The sequence below is a fragment of the Mus pahari genome, chromosome 3, assembly GCF_900095145.1.
Source record: "Mus pahari chromosome 3, PAHARI_EIJ_v1.1, whole genome shotgun sequence".
In the NCBI taxonomy this organism is placed as follows: Eukaryota; Metazoa; Chordata; class Mammalia; order Rodentia; family Muridae; genus Mus; species Mus pahari.
Genome location: NC_034592.1, coordinates 59,028,871 through 59,041,519, shown reverse-complemented (window position 1 = coordinate 59,041,519; position 12,649 = coordinate 59,028,871). Strand labels below are relative to the sequence as shown.

At 39.2% G+C, this 12,649-nt stretch overlaps 1 protein-coding gene across 2 annotated transcripts in view; it reads left to right on the top strand.

Moving 5' to 3' along the window:
• Sp3 (Sp3 transcription factor) overlaps nucleotides 1-12,649 on the top strand; it is a 42,756-nt gene that overhangs the window by 1,100 nt on the left and 29,007 nt on the right. Inside the window, exons 3-4 of one of the 2 annotated variants that reach the window (XM_021192599.2) lie at nucleotides 297-428; nucleotides 7,827-9,186. In XM_021192599.2, coding sequence (XP_021048258.1) covers nucleotides 297-428; nucleotides 7,827-9,186 — 1,492 coding nt within the window. The remainder of the gene's footprint in view (nucleotides 1-296; nucleotides 429-7,826; nucleotides 9,187-12,649) is intronic. The other variant, XM_029536101.1, reaches the window with a different exon arrangement.

Below are 12,649 nucleotides of genomic sequence, written 5' to 3'. Positions count from 1 at the left end.
TTTTTTTCGTGTGTGTGTGTGTGTGTCTGTGTGCGCGCGCGCGTGTGAGTGTGCAAGTGTGCGCGCCCTCCCGGGTGGGATCCGGGCGGAGGGAAGAGGCCCGGCGCGCAGCCGTCCGCCGCGGGCCGCGGAGCGCGGGGAGAGGCGCCGCAGGGCCCGGAGGAGGAGGAGAGCGCGGGGCCCGGTTGGCGGCGCGGCCAGGCGCGGAGCGAGCCGTACTTCCTGTGCGAGCGGGCCCGGCCCTAACCGCCACCCCCCTCCCTGTCTCCCTCTCTGAACCCGCCCATCGCGGGTAGGACACTCAGCCGTCACCGCTCGCTCTGCTGGCCGCTACCTGCAGCAAGATAGGGCCGCCATCGCCGGGCGACGACGACGAGGAGGCGGCCGCCGCCGCCGGGGTCCCCGCCGCCGCCGCCGCCGCCGGAGCGGTAAGTCCCGCGCGCGCGGCCCGCCCCTGCCGAGGCCCCGCGCTCGCCCGCCCGCCCGCCCGCCATCCCGGGCCTGCGGCGCGCCCGCCAGCCCAAGGCCTCCTGCCGCCCCGCGGCCGCCACGCGCGGGTCGTCCGGCCCCGCCGCGCTTCCCTGCTCGCTCGCGTCCCGGGTGGGAGCCCGGGCCGGCCCGCGCTTTCCGGAGATTGTCACTGCGGCACCGCGCTCAAAATTCCTCACAAAATGAAGTCTGAGGCAGCGGAGGTGGGGGGTGGGCAAGGGACTCCAAAATGGATGTTTAAGTAATTCGTATCAGGACTTGAAAACTCACTCGCTCTTTGCACTACATTTGCAAGCACAGCCTATCGGCCATAGATAGTATCACCTACGGGGCAAGGATGGCTCTAGTTTCTAGAGTTTTTGAATCTGGAGCAAGTTTCCAGATCTTGGGTATTTGATCATTTAAGGAGTGTGTTCTTTTATACGCAGGGACGAACATTTTTATTACTTTTTGATCATTCAGAATTGTTGGCTTTTTGCAGACTACTCCAACTTTGCACTAGTTTTTTTCTGGGTAGGGTTAAGTGAGACAGTTGGAGGTTATTGAAATTTGAAGTTAGTAATAACTTGGCCTTTGAGGTTTTCTAGAATATCTATCTTAAAAAGTAGATGAAAGTCATTTTGTTTACATGCTTGTTAGTACACTCCATTCTTAAGAGTTGAAATTGGTTGGCAAAATCTTAATTTTACTATAACTAGTCTGATGGGATTCTTTTGTAAATTTTAGAACCTCTAGGGTGTGGAGAGGAGCTGGAAGTCTTATGTGAAGACTCAGTGTAAAATTAGGTGCTGTAGACAGTGTGAATTTTACATCTGTTTGGACCATTGCTGCTCTTAGCTTACTGTGAAAAGGTGTGTTCACCTGTTAAGATAGTTAAAACACTTCTCAAGACTAAGTTTTTAAGAGGTTTATAGCAATCGATTTATGTAGTGGCAGTTTAATTGTCACTGTTAGAAAAGTTAGCTGCTGCATACTAGTCATTCAACGTTGTTACTCTGTATTATTAGTAAATAGATAATTTTAGTCTGAAATTAGACTGTGGGCATTGGGAGCATTTTTAATGTCTTGTGTTTTTTAAGCAGATTAAAATATCAAAAGCTGTTTGGGAAAACTTCTAAATTTAAAGAAACGTAAGCAGATTAGTAAACTTTTAAGATATAACTTATTTCCCTAATCCCAAAGTGCCAAACTAAGTTTATTGTTTACTTTAATAAACTACCTCAGAAATAAAACTGAAAAATAAACTTAATTTAAATAGAGTACAATTTTTCATGTAACTATCAAAGTTTCGGAATGTGCTTACAGATGGGGAGGGAAGGGGTGAGGAGAAGCTCAGGGTTGAAAGCATCATGCTTAGACTCCATCTCTACTGGATCATTAGACTGACCTCAGCAATGTGTTTGTGTCATGATGTTCTTAGGCTTCTTTAAGATTCTCTGACCTATCACAGCATTACTAAGAACACCATTTCCTGCCAGATGAACATGAACACTCTAAATTTAGTAAAAGTAATAATATGAAAATACAATTTGCTAGAGAAGCCCCTAAACTTGGAATTTTTTTGGTGCATGTTTGGCGCTCGATAAATCTGAGTTCTTCTGAGTTCTGAGTTCCAAATTTCTCACTTTGAGCAAAGTTGAAGTAAACTGAGCTGAAAGTTGAGTAAGGTGAAAAACATGAGAGCTTTCTTTTTGTCTGAACATTAATGGGAAAAAAAAGTTGGTTTCTAGTTTAAAAGTGGTTTAAAGTTTTTTCAGAGTGCTTAAAAAATTCAGATGAATCCACTGGGATATTTTCAATATTTAAAACTATACTTAAATATATTTAAAGTACTCTGAAATTACAGGAGATCACTAGAGGACCTTAGTGTCTTGAGAGTTGTGGGGTGTTTTTAGACTTCTAGCAAAGCAGGAAATCTAGTGTCAGAGTTACATCTTACACCTTTACCCAGTTTCCCCCAATGCTGCCTTATTGTGGCTCCTTTTTCAAATCTGTGTATCACTAACATAAGTCGCTACAGATTTTGAGTTTTGCCAATTTTTCCATTAATGTCCATTTTCTAATCTAGGTTCTAGACAGAGATATCTATTAAAGTGTTTTATCTAAGGCCAAATGCAGATGCTCAACCTAAAGGCAGTTTAGTTTGGTATTTCAACATGACAAGTACCTTGAGAAGCCAGTGTTCACTAGAGACTTGCTTTACCATTTGAGTTTGGGACTTACAGAGGGTCCTGGCCACGGGCGCGCAGAGCTGCAGGTTAGATGGACACAGTGGTTTCGTCTATATGACCTGGGACGGGCATCCAAAGACGACACAGCAAAATTCCTTTGTATTTTATTATTAAGGAGTAGGAAATGAGATCTCTGAGTATATTGTCCAAGTTATAGGCTTGACCTTGTGGATGATTTATTTGTGCTTTTGTGAAATAAACTATACAAACAAACGTGATAAGAATCACTGGCTTAAGTTACAAATTCAATGGTTATTAGTTTTGCAGGTAAATGTTGTCACATTTAAAAAGTGAATACTGATTTCATTTCAAGAGTAGGGAGTTTTACCATTGAGACCTTACAGGGCTAGGATGCGACTTAGTGACAGTGCTTGCCTAGCATTTGCAAAGGCTTGGCTGCCATTCCACCCCCACATACTGAGTTGGGATGGGGAAGACCTTACAGTGCCCTTGCAATCTGAGTTGACATTTTACTTGAGTATCTGCTCAAGAATGATTATGACTCCACCTTAGTTTCACACTTGTTCTGATTTTCAGGTACATCCTTCTGGCTTGTGTAAAGCCATTAATGGGGCTAAGAAGTTAATCATTATTTCAAAATGCAGTGAGAATTTCTTTTCCCTTTCCACTGGTACAGTCTAAGAAGACAGATCATGTTCTTTTCTTTTCCTTCAATCTCTACCCATCATTTTTATGCCTCGTTGCATTGGAGAATGCCCTTGTCCTGAATTGCTATAGCAACATCCTTGTGTGTGCCACCACCACCCAAGGCCTCTGTAGGTTATGGTCCTTTTCACCTTGTTAGGTGTAAGTACCAAGGAAGAATGAACAGTGCCTTCTCACGACTTTTACAACATCAACTTTGATGCTGATGATGTTTTCCTTGTTCATTTTCTAATTAGAATATTTGAGTGGCTGAGACTTAGTTTTATTTGGAAACTTGCAGAGAGGGTTGTCAGGCACCTAAGGCAATCCAAAGTCTTACCTGGGTTGTATCAGTGTCCTCTTTGTTTCTGTAGTATTTCCAGTCACTGCCTTTTGGTATTGGATGACTTTCTAATTTATCACTTCTCTGGCTGGTATTTAATCTTTTCTATTGGTGTGTTAATGGAACTTCTTTTATGAAGGCAAGGGCTTCAAACTTCAGGCTTTGTAATGTTGGACCATCTGGAACTTGCTCATTGTAGAATTACATAATGTAGGTTAAAAATTGGTTCCTTAGGTGCTAATATCTAAAAAGTCAGTTTTACTGATTTCTTTCGTTCTCTATATATTTTCTGTAATTTTCTTTTATTTATTCATAAAGTATATATTGATCTTTGTTCTAGGTATCTAATGGGTGTTTTTAAAACCTGATATAGTTTTAATAATTAATAACTTGGAATTACATGCTTTGCACATAGGTAATCTGTATGCATATATACACACATACATAGTTTGCTTTCCTTTTTCCCTCTTTTTTCAGACAGGGATGTCATATACACATACACACACATATATGTATGTATGTGTGTGTATATATATATATATTTTTATATATATATATATATATATATATATATATATATATATATATGCATCTCCTAGGTTGGTCTCAAATTTGAGGTTCTGCCAAATGTTTGGAATTAGAGGTATAAACAATTGTACCTGGCCTTAGATATATTTAAAAAAAAATGTTTTTTACTTTAGGATTATTCACAAAATTTTAAGGTATTATTTTGCCTCAGATAGGCAGATTTCCCCCTTCATTTAACTGCCTATACTATGGGAAGTTGGTACTGTGTAGTTTACTTAGCTCTGAAGGGGTGACATGGACAGTATTTATGCAGACTTGTACTTAAGTAGCTATGTAAAGTCAAGGGATTTGTTGACTAGAAAGTTGTTCACTCATGGTTAAAATCTACTTCATTATTACGCCTGTAAAAAATTACCTATCTATATATCTTTAGGTATCATACATTTGTCACTTTTAAAAGAAAATGGACAAAAATACAGTTCTGTAAAATTAGCTTATGACAAAGTACTATATTTGTCTAAATAACCCAAGAATGTTTGAATTTAGTGCAAGCAAAAAATCTGACTGTTGATTTTTCAGTTGAACCATAACTTAAGATGATGAATGGATTTTGTTCAGTTTTATGCAGATTTTAATACAAAATAAACTAAGTAAATATCAATTTACTTAAAATACCAAAAGACTGAAATAAAATAAATTGTTTATGTTTGGAAAGATTACTTCTGGTTATAATTTCAATTCTAAATTAGAATTAACCAAAAGTGACTTCAGTGCCTGGTCCTTGATATAAACATTGAAGATTAAGTTTTTAAGTGTATTTGAGTTCAGGTCTGGAGATTTGAAGTGGGTTCAGTTTCTTCATCTTTATTTTCTTCTGCATTTATTTCAGTCTCCTTCACTGAGCCTTTAGTTTATCTTTATAAATACAAATGTGATTGCACCAATCACTTGCTTGTGAACCTTGTATAGTTTTTATTTACTGTCTATGGAATAAAGTCCAACAGTTTAGCATGTCCTGTAAAGCCATTTACAAGTTGATAGAAGTGTCCCCATTGCTTTTGTGTGAATATAAGAGGATCCTGTTCTGGATCCTCTCAGACTCTTAAGTTAGTATCTTTTTGTCTTGTGGATTTTATCGTCTCTATACCTTTATTAATGCCTCTTAACTGACCAAAGTAAAAGTTTACATTTTAATATGACTTCAAAATTAGTGTGGACGATTCCCCACCCCCACATCCTCTCTGTTCCCACATTGTGCTTTGATTATGTGGCTAGTGTATACCACTTTTCACATTGTATTAGCACGTGTGTCTACATTTGCTTGCATAGAATTGTGACCATTTGTGGACAAAGATTTTTATTGTTTTGCTTGTACATGCTTATTTCATCTTCACAGATGCTCAAATGCTTGCATTAAATCAGAAATGAACTGCGGTTCATTCTTTGAAATATAGACTTTTCAACTGCATGAAAATTGAGTAGTGAATTTCTTAGTGTCTCATATATTCTCAAAGGGGACCATTAAAAACAAAAAAAGTTAAAGATAAGTACTGTTGTAAAAAGCTTTCCACAGAAGTTAGCGTAAGTTATAAACAGACTGACTTGCCCCAGATAGTACTTCATAAGAAGTGGATATACGGCTGGGCGTGGTGGCGCACGCCTTTAATCCCAGCCTTCGGGAGGCAGAGGCAGGTGGATTTCTGAGTTTGAGGCCAGCCTGGTCTACAGAGTGAGTTCCAGGACAGCCAGGACTAAACAAAAAAAAAAAGAAAAGAAAAAAAAGAAAGAACTGGATGTACTGTTTTGGATCATACAGAGATTCCTTGGTGCTCAGTATATAGCTACTTTGACATTGCTGGATAAGCTATGTTTGTATTTTTCATTGTCCAGTGATATACAGTTAATGAAACTCACAATATGGAATACAGTGACGTCAAAATGGCTTTATTTTGATGGTAAATAATATATGGTCTTCTTTCTAGTGTCTCTATTCTATAATTGATCTTAGTACTCTTTACTTCTGGTCCTCAGAGAGGGTGAGCATAGCAGTCATTGAGAGGGCTTTGGGTTGAGACGTAGATTTACCTTAGGATTATATATTGTCTGCTGTTTGATAACTATGTGACTTGTCTCCTTAGTTCTCATGAAGTGTAGATGCGAATAATAGTGTTTATCACAGGGTTGTTTTAAAAGTGTGTTACTATGGTATTTGGCATATAAAAGAAAAGCCCAGATGTCAGATAATGCCTTTTTTTTTTGTTTGTTTGTTTTGAGACAGGATTTCTCTGTATTCTGCTGCAATTTTAGAGTAATAGATATAGTCATATTCTTTATTCTCCAGTATTTACCTAGTAGTAAAACTTTATAGACTTAGCTATTTTACTGTGTAGTTGTAGGGCAATCACTTTTTCTCATTAAGTCTTTTTTTTCTTTTTTGGTTTTCTTCGAGTTGTTTTTCTTTGAGACAAGGCCTTACTTGATATTGATAGCCCAGGCTGGCCTTAGATTCCATATGATCCTCTGTCTAGCCTTCCCCTGAGCTGGGATTATAGATAGGAGGAGCTTTAACATTACCCAGCTGTTCAGGTCTTAACCCCTCCCTCACCACCCCAGTAGTTAGTAAAGAAAAAGTATGTTTGGTGGTTTACACATCATAAAATTGAAGTGTTTTTAGATTTATGACATAGCAAGAACGTAGATTTACTCTCCTGATTCATATGGCTTGTTGACAAACTTCATGCTGTTTGTGTCTCCCTCTTCCCCCAATAGTACCTGATGGCATTTTTTTTTTTTTTTAAAGTCTTGTTATATAGCCCAGGCTTGCCTCAGTAGCCCAGCGAGTCTTAATGTTAAAGGCAGTCCTCTGCTTTTCCCTCCAGAGTGTTGGAACTACAGGTGTGTTCTAGCCAATCTAGAGTTTTTAAAGTTTTTGTTTGTTTGTTTGTTTTGAGACAGGGTTTCTCTGTGTAGCCCTGGCTGTCCTAAAACTTGCTTTGTAGATTAGAATGGCCTTGAATTCAGAGATCCACTTGCCTCTGCTTCCCAAGTGTCAGGATTAAAAGGTAGCTTATTTAAATATTTTTAGTGAGTTGCATAGTCTTTGTTCTCTGTCCTGTTTATAATCTTGCTTATGCCCCTTTGTTTTATACAGTTTAAAGATTATAGATGAGTGATTAAAAGATCAGTTTGTATTGCCATGCATTGTAGTGTGCACCTATATAGTCCCAGTTTATTCAGCAGCTGTGACTGAGACTGAAGAATCATGTGGATATGTGAGTTCCAAGACAGGTTTGAGCAACAAACATAGTGAGACCTTGTCCACTTCTACCAAAAATGTGTGGCTGCAGTATAATCTAGAATATTCTGATTAAGACATATCCCCATTTAAATAGGATATATTATGTTTTTAGTAACTTAAATCAAGAAGTGAAAATTATATGGTATGTATAGTACTGCTTTTGTGTTGGAACTCTTGTGATATTAAGATGGCTTTTATTTTCACATAGTTGAATTTATACCAGGTGAGGATTTTTGGAAATTGGGTTAAGCTGTCACAAATACATCACAACATTTTTGTTTTCTTCATCCAGACAGGTGATTTGGCTTCTGCACAGTTAGGAGGAGCACCAAACCGATGGGAGGTTTTGTCAGCTACACCTACAACCATAAAAGATGAAGCTGGTAATCTAGTGCAGATTCCAGGTGCTGCTACTTCAAGTGGGCAGTATGTCCTTCCCCTTCAGAATTTGCAGAATCAACAAATATTTTCAGTTGCACCAGGATCAGATTCATCAAATGGTACAGTGTCCAATGTTCAGTATCAAGTAATACCACAGATTCAGTCAACAGACGCTCAGCAGGTTCAGATTGGCTTCACAGGCTCCTCAGATAATGGGGGTATAAATCAAGAAAACAGCCAAATTCAGATCATTCCTGGCTCTAATCAAACCTTACTTGCCTCTGGAACACCTCCTGCTAATATCCAGAATCTCATACCACAGACTGGTCAAGTCCAGGTTCAGGGAGTTGCAATTGGTGGCTCATCATTTCCTGGCCAAACTCAAGTAGTTGCTAATGTGCCTCTTGGTCTGCCAGGAAATATTACCTTTGTACCAATCAATAGTGTCGATCTAGATTCTTTGGGACTCTCGGGAAGTTCTCAGACAATGACTGCAGGCATTAATGCCGATGGACATTTGATAAACACAGGACAAGCTATGGATAGTTCAGACAATTCAGAAAGGACTGGTGAGCGGGTTTCTCCTGATGTTAATGAAACTAATGCTGATACAGATTTATTTGTGCCAACATCCTCTTCATCACAGTTGCCTGTTACAATAGATAGTACAGGTATATTACAGCAAAACACAAATAGCTTGACTACTACTAGTGGGCAAGTCCATTCTTCAGATCTTCAGGGAAATTATATCCAGTCGCCTGTTTCTGAAGAGACACAGGCTCAGAATATTCAGGTTTCTACAGCACAGCCTGTTGTACAACATCTACAACTTCAAGATTCTCAGCAGCCAACCAGTCAAGCCCAAATTGTGCAAGGTATTACACCACAGACAATCCATGGCGTGCAAGCCGGTGGTCAAAATATATCACAACAGGCTTTGCAAAACCTTCAGTTGCAGCTGAATCCTGGAACCTTTTTAATTCAGGCACAGACAGTGACCCCTTCTGGACAGATAACTTGGCAAACATTTCAAGTACAAGGGGTCCAGAACTTGCAGAATTTGCAAATACAGAATACCGCTGCCCAACAAATTACTTTGACGCCTGTTCAGACACTCACACTTGGTCAAGTCGCAGCAGGTGGAGCCTTGACTTCAACTCCAGTTAGTCTAAGCACTGGTCAGTTGCCAAATCTACAGACAGTTACAGTAAATTCTATAGATTCTACTGGTATACAACTACATCCAGGAGAGAATGCTGACAGTCCTGCAGGTGAGTCTTAATAATATGTCATTAAAAGTGCAATAATAATGTACAAGAAAACTGCTTTAGTTGTATATCCTTGTATTTATGTGTAGGAGGCATCTTAGAATCTTCCAAGTTGTTCTTTTTGAAACTTTGTTTATTTGAAGTGGAAGATTTTCTATTGTACTGGTAATATTTTTCTTTTCTACAACAGGTATTTATTTGTTTTAACATCTGATTGGTACTATCAACTATCAGGCATCATAATTTTTTTTCTTTAATTTGGCAGGAGATTGTCTATTGGTCTTGGTATGGGATGAGTTTGACTTCTGTTTTATGGGGAGGGAATGAAAGGGTAGTTAGTCCAAGGTTGGTTTGGAACTTGCTGTGTAGACCAAGCTGGCTTTGAACTCAGATATGCCTACTTCTGCCTCCTCAGTGCTGTGATTCAAGGTTTGTGCTACCATGGCTGGCTGAATTAAATGTAATGTATATCTTATTCGGGTGGAGTATCAGGTTGGCATAATAAAACATGGTGCTGGGGTTTGAGGGTACTTCACTGCCTCAGCCACTAGGTATGTGATTTTGACTTAGCTATTTTTCTCTGGCAAATTCCATTTCTTTATTGTATAAAACATAGATATTAGACAGGATAACTATTAACTAGAAACTGTGTACACCTAATGTTCTTTGGTTTTTTTGTGATAGTCGTCATTAAATTTGGTTGTCAGAAATAGCTATTGAGCTGGGTGTGGTGGCGCACGCCTTTAATCCCAGCACTTGGGAGGCAGAGACAGGCAGATTTCTGAGTTCCAGGCCAGCCTGGTCTGCAAAGTGAGCTCCAGGACAGCCAGAGCTATACAGAGAAACGCTGTCTCTAAAAACCAAAAAAAAAAAAAAAGCTATTGATAAGTATGATGTATTATAGATGTTTCAAGTTTTATTCATTGAATGTTTTCCATGCACAATTAACTAATGAAGCTTAAAAAGGTAGCACCATTGTTTACTGTATTGTTATTTGTCTAGATAATGATGAATATTTTTGTTTTGCACTAATTCCTTTTATAGCATTAATTCTTCTACTTCATATTTGGATTTCTGTGGAGATTATACTGTTTACATTTTCCAGTCTGCTTCTAAAGTTGAATGGGGCACAGAGTTGGAAGTGATTGAAGCGGTTTCCATCGTCACCTTTAATGACCCCCTTCCCCATTCTTTCTCCTTTGTGCTCTTACAAATTTGTTATGTGTGCCTAGAAAGACGAGTTTGTCCTTGAGTGTCAAATTTGCATTTAGAAATTCTTTACTGTATCTTGGTTTTCTAAAACTGGTTAGAATAAAATTCCTACCCTCCATCTGCTTCTGACACAGGGTTTCCCTGTGCCCCCAGCTAGCCTCAAACTCAAGTGATCTGCTTCCCTCTGCTTCCTGAGTGCAGGGGTTAAAGGTGCTCACCACCACTAAGTGATTTAGAATAGAATTTTTCAAAAATTGATTTGTAGACTTCTAGAGAGCCTGAGAAATCTTTTTCCTAATACTAAAAAGTTGTTTGTATTTTCATGTGTTCACATTGACTGATGGGTTAAATTTTAACCTCAAGTCTGGAGACATTTTAACTCAGTGGTTAAGAGCTTGTTGGGTGACTCACAAATACCTGTAACTCCAGCTCTTAAAGGTCTGACACCTTTTCCTGGCTTCTATAAGCACCTTCATACTCGTGTGTGTGTACACACACAGACCACACAGACACAGGTGCACATGTTAAAAAGAAAAAAATCCCTTAAACTGTATGAATGTTTGTTGTATTCTTTTTTCTTTCTTTCTTTTTTTGTTTTGTTTTTTTGTTTGTTTGTTTGTTTGTTTGTTTGAGACAGGGTTTCTCTGTGTAGCTCTGGTTGTCCTGGAACTCACTCTGTGGACCAGGCTGGCCTCAAACTCAGAAATCTGCCTATCTCTGCCTCTGCCTCCCAAGTGCTGGGATTAAAGGCGTGAACCACCAAACCTGGCTCGTTTGTTGTATTCTTATGACTACTTTTTAAAGACAAATTACAGTCTCACTGAAAACCTACTTGATAATAAAAACTGTTTGCAAAATTTCCAACTGTTGCACATTGCATAGCTTACTCATAGTTTAAGATTCTACGTTAAAACTGTCCTTTAAAAGACTGCCACTTGTCAAGTATCAAAGAATAGCCATAGTTAGTGGAAAGGCTGCTGTCCGTCCTTCCTTCCTTCCTTCCTTCCTTCCTTCCTTCCTTCCTTCCTTCCTTCCTTCCTTCCTTCCTTCCTTCCTTCCCCAACTACATCTCTTTGTGAAGTTATTCATATACTTCAGCCCAAACCACATTTCACAAGCAATTGAATGCAGAAACAGATCTGAGCTTCTGTCTTTTCTGCCCCTAGGCATTCAGGGATTTGCAAAAATGTAAACCATGTTTTCCCTTTTTGTGTTGTGTAGTTCTGACTGTTACTGGATCTTGCTGTTTAGGATGGGCTGGGCTTTAATTTGTAGCATTGATTTGTAGCCTCAGCCTCCTAAATGGTGGGATTACAGACATGCACCACCATGCCTAGCTTGTTTTCTCTATAAGACTTTTGTTTGTTTGGCAGTAGATTTTCCTGTAATGCTCAGTTGTGTTAATGTGATGGGTTTGTTTGTTTAACTGTTTATTTACTTCATGCTGGAGACTAAGCCTGGACCCTGACACATGCTTAAGGCAGGCACTCTTTTAAGATTTATTTTTCAAATTTTCAAAAGCATTATTTTTTAATGATTTAATTTTATTTTATGTACATTGGTATTCTGCCTGCATGTATGTCTGTGAGAATGTCAGGAGGCCTGGAACTGGAATTACAGACAGTTGTAAGCTGTTATGTGGTGCTGGGAATTGAACCTGGGTCTTAACCTCTGAGCCTTCTTTCCAATCCTTTTCAGTTTTATGTGCCCACTTGCCCTGAGTGTTTGTGGGGGTAGGGAGAGACAGACATCATGGAAATTCTAATATGGACAAAATGTGTTTTTGAACTGCAGTCCTATTTAAGAAGTTAAAAAGAGAATCCTGAACTGGGGGTGTTGTTCAGTGGTTAGCATACAACAGGCTTTGAATTTAATCCTTTTATGTGTAAGAACTACTTGTGACAGACATCTGAAGACACAAGCTGAAATATTTAAAAATTCTGAAGTATAATCCACATACAAAATTTATCTTTTAAAGCATATATAACAATTCTGTAGTTTTCAGTGTAGTTACACATCAGTCTTTCTTTAGCCTCTCAGACATGAGCAGGACACATATTTTGGAAAGAAGCCTGGGATACATTAAATGCTTTTAAGAAGTTACTTTCAGATGCTATTCAGTAAACACTGGCTTAAATACAAGGTTGGATTTGTTTTTTGATAGGTAGTCCAGAAGCAAGTAATAAAAGATAGTATAATCTCGCCGGGCGTGGTGGCGCATGCCTTTAATCCCAGCACTCTGGAGGCAGAGGCA